Genomic DNA, 8,115 nt, shown 5'->3' with positions numbered 1-8,115 from the left:
TGGACCACGATAAAATGCACACACATTATAGCCAGCCATCAACAGATGTTTACAAACTACATCGCAAACAAATCCTTGGCAACACGAGATATTACAATCAAACAAGAAAAAGAAAAAACAAATGAACCAAACTCTCTCGTTTTTGTTTTATTATTCTAATGGCTTATTTTCCAAATCAATACAACCTTGCCTTAACCCGCCTTCCGTTCCCATCAGTACCGTCTGATAAGTTCCCTTTCCCGTACCCAGAAGTAACAAAAGAATGCTCACCAATGCTTGCAACGTAACGCAGTAGCTCAGTGATGACAGAAGGGCAGCTTTCCCTCAAGTACTTGAATCCATCAGTTTCAATCACAGCTGAAAACAATTTACCAGCTTTCTTGTCAATATAAAGTTATTCAACGGACAGCAACACATACATTCAATCCGCATTAAACCTCTGGAAATATTTGCTACCATGAATTAATTAAAGAGTAAATGAAAAGAAATACATATGAACGACAAGTTCTCATTTTCCAACCAACAAGTGAATCCTCTTTAATTCCAAACCAAACCCAAACACCAAAATGGAAGTCCCCTCCACAACCACGAGTCTTTTAAAGCGACTCATTGAACACCAATAACTGATTCTACATTTAAAATGAAAGAACGGTAGCTTTAGGTTTGTTTATTGAAAAGCTACTCAAGAACCGGGTTTGCTCGAGTGTTATTCAATGGCCCACAAAAGAATTAAATATTTTTTAAATTACAAAGACAAGCTTTTTTATAGATAAAAAAGGAAATAGAACAGAAAGAAGTTCATCAAAACCAGATTACACCCCTCATAAAAGGAGATAGAACAGGAAAGAAGTTCATAAAAACAGATTACACCCCTCAACCCTCGAAGAAAAGCACTGCAAGCCAAAACTTCCCCACTCCCACCAGATTTGAATCTTTTCTGATCTCATCTCCACATCGTTCATATTTGAACAGAAGAAAAAGATATTGAAGAACCGAGGAACAGTGGGAGACCAACAATGGACGATTTTTCTATTTTTAAAAATAGCTCTAGAAATATTAACACAGTAAGAACATATCGGTTATAAAAAAAAAAAAAGTATACCTCTTAAATTTTCAGGCACAGCAATAAATTTGAGGCATACAGCTCTAAGTTGTTCACATTGGTGTTGCTCTGCCAAGGCTAACGTTGTTGCAACATTATTTATGGCAACATTTTCGCAAAGTTTAGCCTCACACAACAGTTTGAGCCTCTCAAGGGCATAGCGATCAGCCGCTGCCAGCAGATGTTGGGCCATCAATGTAGACACCCAATTTGAATTTAGCGGCCCAACAAGCTCTTGCATGTCTGGTAGAGAATCCCAGTAGATGAAGTGGAGTAATGCCTGCAGACATCCAAAACAAGAAATCAATCAAGCTCATATGTTCCCCTTTACTTGAATAACAGAAATCAATCAAACTGTTAGCAACCGTTTTCTGGGAATAAAAGATGTATTGAAGAGGGAACAGGGCATTGTCAATGCTAATGCTAAATATGCAGTAAAAGAACAAAGTCAGAAGCAACACAAAGAAATATTTGGTAAATACGTTTCCATTAAATATTTGAATAATTTAAAACATGCATTTCATAGTTGAATAATGCAATAATGCAAAAACAAAACACCTGGCTGCCACTAGCCAAAATCAGATACACACTTGAAGGTTGCATTACTATGAATTATTTATCCTTCAGCAAATAAAAACTTACATTTATAGTCCAAAAGAAAAGCTGTAATATAGGTACCATATAATCAGCCAAAACGGGGCCTAATTCTCCTGAACATATTGAAGTCTGCACTCTAAAGTTCCTGATTTATATGATTTATGATTGTCATTTGAACATGAAGAAGAGAGAGTATTTAGCCCTAAGCCTACTCACCAATCCATATATAAACAATAAAGTAAAATCGTAAAAAAAAAATAGCATGAGCAGCTCTACGAAATTGGTGATGAAGACAGAAAAATTCATGTGTATGATCTCCAAATTCGTGCTTCCTATAGAAATGTCCTACTTCATACCAAAACATGAACACTTCATTCAGGAAAATCAAACTTCTGCTAAATTTTGAAATAATTTCCCAGCCATATGCGTCAAAAACAAAAATCAGTGCATATTACACACCCCCTTGATGTTTACAGTTTACACCTCTTAATGCTTCTTTCTGGGGGAACAAAACACGCAGGGGCATGGGCTGACACACAGACACACACACAGACAAACCCATATAGAGAGAGAGAGAGAGAGAACCTTAAATACGGGAGCTTCAATGTCTTCAACTATTATGGAATCAGTGTTCTTATCTTTTAATGGACCAAAAAGTTGTGCCTTGAACACACGCGAGCGTGCTGCGAGCACCACTTTGTGGGCAGCAAATACTTCTTCGTCAACTTTGAAACTTACATCAGTCAACTTCCCACTTTCTAAAAGCTTACCAAAATGTTGGCCGATATTGGAAGGTGGTTCTGCTATATTGTACGTTTTAGGTCCTTCTGTATTCGTCTTAACAACACCAACACGACATTTTATTATAAGACAGTCATCTTTAAGGTAGTCTGATGCCTCTAAAAGACTTCTTTTGTAAAAGCGTTTATAACCCCTGCAACATCCAAAAGTTGAACCTACTCAGTTATGTTTTTCACCCAAAACAGTACAGGCAACGATTTATGTTGTATATATTGTAATGACAAGGCAAAGAACAGCTTATTTATTTGCGGAAATCCAGGCCAAAACAATTACGTTGTTTTTCAACGCTCACTAACAACGCTGATGGCAGCTTTGCCAAAACATTAAGGAGTTATCCAGTTGTCAGGCATGGTTATAGACAATATAATAGAGGATAATACTATTTTTTTTATTTTACTTTCATTACATTTAGAGTAGTGCTATCCACACACCCATTTTTACTTCTCACATACCCCTGGGATCCAATAAATTGAAGAATATCAATGGCCAAAATTAATAAGGGTGAGTCGGAGGTAAAAATGGGTGTGTGAATAGCACTATCTTACATTTAAACATTTCACACACACGGTATTTTATATCCGAATTGCATTCAAGGAGCTTTAAGTTTGTGGTCAAAGTCGAACTAAAATGATTAAACTTCAAACCAACAACATTTCATATCAAAGACACACCCTATCATCATAAGCTAAACCAATTCAACGAAAAGTTTCGCACTTTTTATACACACAATATCCAATCAGAATCCAATACACACATATACACATACAACTTATACAAAATTATACATCAAAACAGTAATTTCAGAATGCATACCACATGCTTCCCCGGTATTTAAGCGTATAAGGACCGCCATCGAGCATCCTCAGAAAATGGCTATGCACCTTGTGCCGTTGCCTCTCGCTCTGATCCAAAAGCGTCAATTCGAACAGAGCCCTGACATCGGTGCCCTCGCTCGCCAGAGCTATGAACACCGACACGTAACCAGCATTGTCCTCGACGCTCTTGCCATCCGGGTAGAAATATATAGCCCATGTATAACCACCGACCACAAACGAATCGGAGGCGACGTATTTGCCGATTCCCATGCCCTTGGCGAGCGAGTACCCACTGATCTTAAACTCGTGGCACCCATTTACGGTCTCCGTGCACGACGTCGAGCACGTGACCGGCGGAGCCAGCGACGGCGGGGATGAGCTGGGCTTTAATGCTTCATTTGGGACCCTGATTCTGTCCATTAACAATTACTGGCTGGTGGCGCGGAAAGGACCGATTTTGATGTTCTGGGGCTTCTCGGGGTGGGAATTGTGAAGAGGGTTGGATTGAATTGGCCCGTTGGATTGGATTTAGAATTAGGGTTTTGATCGAGGATTGGGGTGTTAAATTGGGGGAATTGGGGGGTTTTGGGGTTGAATTTGGTGGTCCAGAGAATTTGAAGGGTTGGAGGGAGAGAACTGAATTGGTGGGCGGCGGTGATGGCGGTGGTGGTGATGTGGATTCGTGGTGGATTGGCGGTGGATGGTGGTGAGATTAATGTTTGATTCTGATATTGTGGGGTAAAAGTTTTTATATGGTTGAAATGAGGTGGGAGTTTATATGAAACAGGACGACGCCTGCCAAAAAACATACATCACACATTGATTAAGTAATTAAATGTGGAATATTTTGTATTTCGGAGGAGATTTTTTTTAAGTAAAAATACGAGAGAGAGGATTGGTTGACACGGATCGGGTCGGATTTATTTTTGATGGATTTGGATTTGAATTTCTTTTTCAAACGAGCCTGAATCAATTTAGGTTTATGTTTTTTTTATTAGTAGAATCAACTCATTTGAATCCGTTTGATACGACCAAGTTCTTATGGATCGAACATATATGTTTTCAATAATATGTTGTATAATAAAACAATAATTTTTGGTTGGGAAATAATTACATCTATAAAGTCAATAGCAACAAATGTTCTGAAGAAAGAAGTTTGATCGTTGTTTTACTTTGATATATATGGAATTATCGATCATGGGCTTCATCCCGAACTACTAATAAAATGACAAAGTTCTAAGACAATCTTTAAACAGATTGGACCAAATTTGCTTGCACATAAGAAATATGGACTGGTTTTACACAAACCAAGTCCAGCTCGTACGGTTTTGAAAATTAATAGTAAGAACAAGATGATTTTATATCAGGTCGAATAATACGCTTCGAATCCACGAGTTTCAAGACCCGTATGCCCACCTTTAAGAGAGACCATGTTTTTATACCACTTGATGTGGCGGTTCATAGTTGGATTCCTTCTTTAATGAAATAACAGTGAAGTCAAGCATCAACTGCCACTTCATGTGGTCTACAAAATATGGTCCAAGACTTCAAGTAGATAATCTCTTTAGCATCACCCTCATTTCTATAGTGATTTAATCAAAAGAACCCAACAATCAACTGCCACATAATCTGGTCTATAAAATATGATTCAAGTAGATAGCCTTTCTAGCATCACATTTTTCTAAGTCCTAGGTATTCAAGCGGTATTCCACATTTCATAATACAAGTGGAGAAAATGTTATATTTTTATGAATCCCCCTACTTCTTTTATGACACGTGAAGTACTACTTGAATACCAAACAACATTCGACACTCATTTTCTCATATGGAAATATTTTTTTAATTTTGAAGGAAGAATGAATTTGGAATTGTTCTTTCCCCGGAGGGCAATTAGCTAGGGTTGTTGTTTCATGCTATATATCTAATTGATAGGCCAGTCTGCGTCTAGGACAACCCTTGCACTACTTTCGCATCACCGGCATTAATTGGTAGCTCTTCCGACTGAACGCTTTCAAGCAATGGTTGGTTTTGGGGTCCTTCTGTCTTCGTCTCAACAACACCAACACAACATATACTAAAAGGCAGTCGTCTTTAAGGTTGTCTGATGCCTCTAGAAGACTTCTTTATGGTAGTCCGCAACATTCAAAAGTTGAACCTACTCAGTTATGTCTTTCACCCTCGACAATGTCGAAATCCAGGCCCTAACAATTACGTTGTTTTGCATTGCTCACTAACAATGCTAATCACAGCTTTTTCAAAAATCAAGTACTATTTACACTCTGCAAACAATAGCCAAAACTTGGAAAATACTATCCTTCGTGCATTAAATGCTACGACCTGAATTGGTTAGGATTATTGTTTTTATTGTGGTCATGCGAATCGAAACCAGCTATCTGCCCATACCTTCATTGGGATTTTAGAACATTTCCAATGGAATTTTACATTTCAAATTTATAGATGTTGAATATATCATTCCAGCTCAGCAATAGTTAGTTAGGTTGTTATCAAATTAGTTAGTTAAATAGCTTAGGCTGCAAGCTAGTCATGATGGCTATATAAATTGTATTCTCATAGTTGTAAAGATCAATTGAGTATCAATGTAATCCATTACTTTCTCTCTCTCTTATTCCCTTATCTCTCTTCTTCTTCAATACATGCTCTGTCTGCAACTCTTTATTTCTGTTAACATGGTATCATCGCCGGAGGTCTTTCCTTGGTGATCTCTCGTTTTTCCGCTGCAACATTGTGTCGTCGGAGGTGTTCTTTATAGTTTGGGTTTTCTGCAACGTTGCTCTGTTTGTGTGGGACGATTTGCTGTTCTTGGTGCTCGAATCTGGGTATTTCAACAGGGAAAAGATCTGTGCACTTCAGCTGTTTGGTGGGTTGTCTTTGGATGAAGATTTGCTACTTTGGTTGAAGTTTTCTGTTCGAGTTCATGGGTGTTTCTGGAGAAATCAACTCAGTACACTCCAAGTGTTTGATGCATTGTGTCAGCCAATTGCCGGAATGTTGAATCTTGAAGTCTTTTATGCTGTATCATTCTTGTTAAAGGCCAATTGCCACAGAAGGTTTGGACGATTCGAAGGGACGATTTTTTCTTTGGTGGTTATTGGCGAGATCTTTCGCTGATGGTTCTTGGTGCTTTCGTTTCTGGGTGTTGCGTGACGATATTGCAGGGAGTTCAAATGGACGATCTTTGGTAATTTCTTCAGTCAGGTATTTCTTGCGAGATGTTCTCTGGAGTCAAAATTTTACAATGCTATCTGGGTTCTCTGGTTCAAGTTTCATGGTGTTTTCTGTGTATGGTTGAAGTTCTTGCACTCTATGTGTTTGTGTAAATGTCAGTTTCATGTGTATATGATTAATACAAGGCCGAAGCCGTTATTGATAAATTGATAGAATTGTGAAGTTGTTTGTGATATCCACTTGTTAAAGGCCGATGCCAAAGTGTGATTGAATTGATAGTAGTTCTTGCTTGTTTGAGATTTGTGCACTCGAAAAAGGCCGATTGCCAAGAGTGTGCTGAATGTAATGTGTTTCCTCCACAAGGCCGATAGCCGGAGTGAAAAGTTCTATCTCAGATATTGTGTGTTACTCCTTAAAGGCCGATAGCCGGAGTAACGTTCTTGAAAAGTCTTGTTTGTTGTTATTGTGTACAACTCCATTAAGGCTGATTGCCGGAGTGCATCTCTCAGTGAAGATTTTTTTGTGTATCTTGTAAGTATCAAGGCCGATAGCCGTATACTTACTTTTTCAAGGCCGATAGCCAGAAAGTGTTTGAAGGGTTCTTGCAAAGATTCAATGTGTGTAGTGATTAGTTTGTGTAGCGACTAGTGTCAAGATTGAAGGGTTGTTGGGAATATTGACTGTCAAACTTCAGGATGATAATTTTGTGGATAACACACCACTGAACAGTCAAGAATCATGAGGAAGTTTTAGGGTGGCTGCATCAGTTGAGATGGCTCGAGACCAGACTCGAGATGAATTGCTGCAGAATCTTGCTGCTGTGGTTGAAAGCAGGGATAAAACTCTAGTCGAGTTGATGAAGACACCTGTAATCATCAAGAACAGAGGATTCATTGATGATGGGAGCAGGGCTACGAGTACATCAACAAGAAGGATTTCATTGTTCTGCATTTCTCAAGCACTCATACAATCTCAAACTGGAAATCCCAGTTGAGATTGAGGGGGGATGTTGAATATATCATTCCAGCTCAGCAATAGTTAGTTAGGTTGTTATCAAATTAGTTAGTTAAATAGCTTAGGCTGCAAGCTAGTCATGATGGCTATATAAATTGTATTCTCATAATTGTAAAGATCAATTGAGTATCAATGTAATCCATTACTTTCTCTCACTTATTGCCTTTTCTCTCTTCTTCTTCAATACATGCTCTGTCTGCAACTCTTTATTTCTGTTAACAATAGATTGGTCGTACTGTATGTACACGAAGACACGTTTAAGCCCTCAATCAATCACTTGTTGGTTGTAAGAATCTTTTCACAACTAGGTAAAACGAATAATGAAATGTTTAGTTTTAGTGGTATTAAGCATTTATCCCACGCCCGAGGACCGAGTTTCAAACATAGAGTAGAATTTTCTCTTCTCTTTTTCCTCTCTCCTTCTCTTCTATTTGAATGGTTACGGTTAACTCACGTCAACATCTTATATTAATTTTTTTATATATAGAAATATTAAAATAAAATAGAAAATGTAAGAGGAGTGAATCGAATGGAATGTAAAGAAGATAGGATAAAATTCCATTTTGGCCTCCTTTTAGAGAAAATTAAAATTACCACAGA

General features: G+C 38.1%; 1 protein-coding gene across 1 annotated transcript; it reads right to left on the bottom strand.

Annotated features, from left to right (window-relative positions):
- Nucleotides 1-4,124, bottom strand: LOC126607017 (BTB/POZ and MATH domain-containing protein 2-like). Its single transcript, XM_050274431.1, has 4 exons — nt 3,314-4,124; nt 2,285-2,633; nt 1,103-1,382; nt 1-357 (listed from the first exon to the last, which is right to left on the bottom strand). Exons 1-4 carry the CDS (start codon nt 3,733-3,735, stop codon nt 176-178), a joined length of 1,233 nt encoding a protein of 410 aa, XP_050130388.1. The 5' UTR covers nt 3,736-4,124; the 3' UTR covers nt 1-175.
- Nucleotides 4,125-8,115: the final 3,991 nt, after the last annotated feature.

Source organism: Malus sylvestris, chromosome 16, assembly GCF_916048215.2.
Source record: "Malus sylvestris chromosome 16, drMalSylv7.2, whole genome shotgun sequence".
In the NCBI taxonomy this organism is placed as follows: Eukaryota; Viridiplantae; Streptophyta; class Magnoliopsida; order Rosales; family Rosaceae; genus Malus; species Malus sylvestris.
This window is presented reverse-complemented; position numbering and strand designations above follow the sequence as displayed.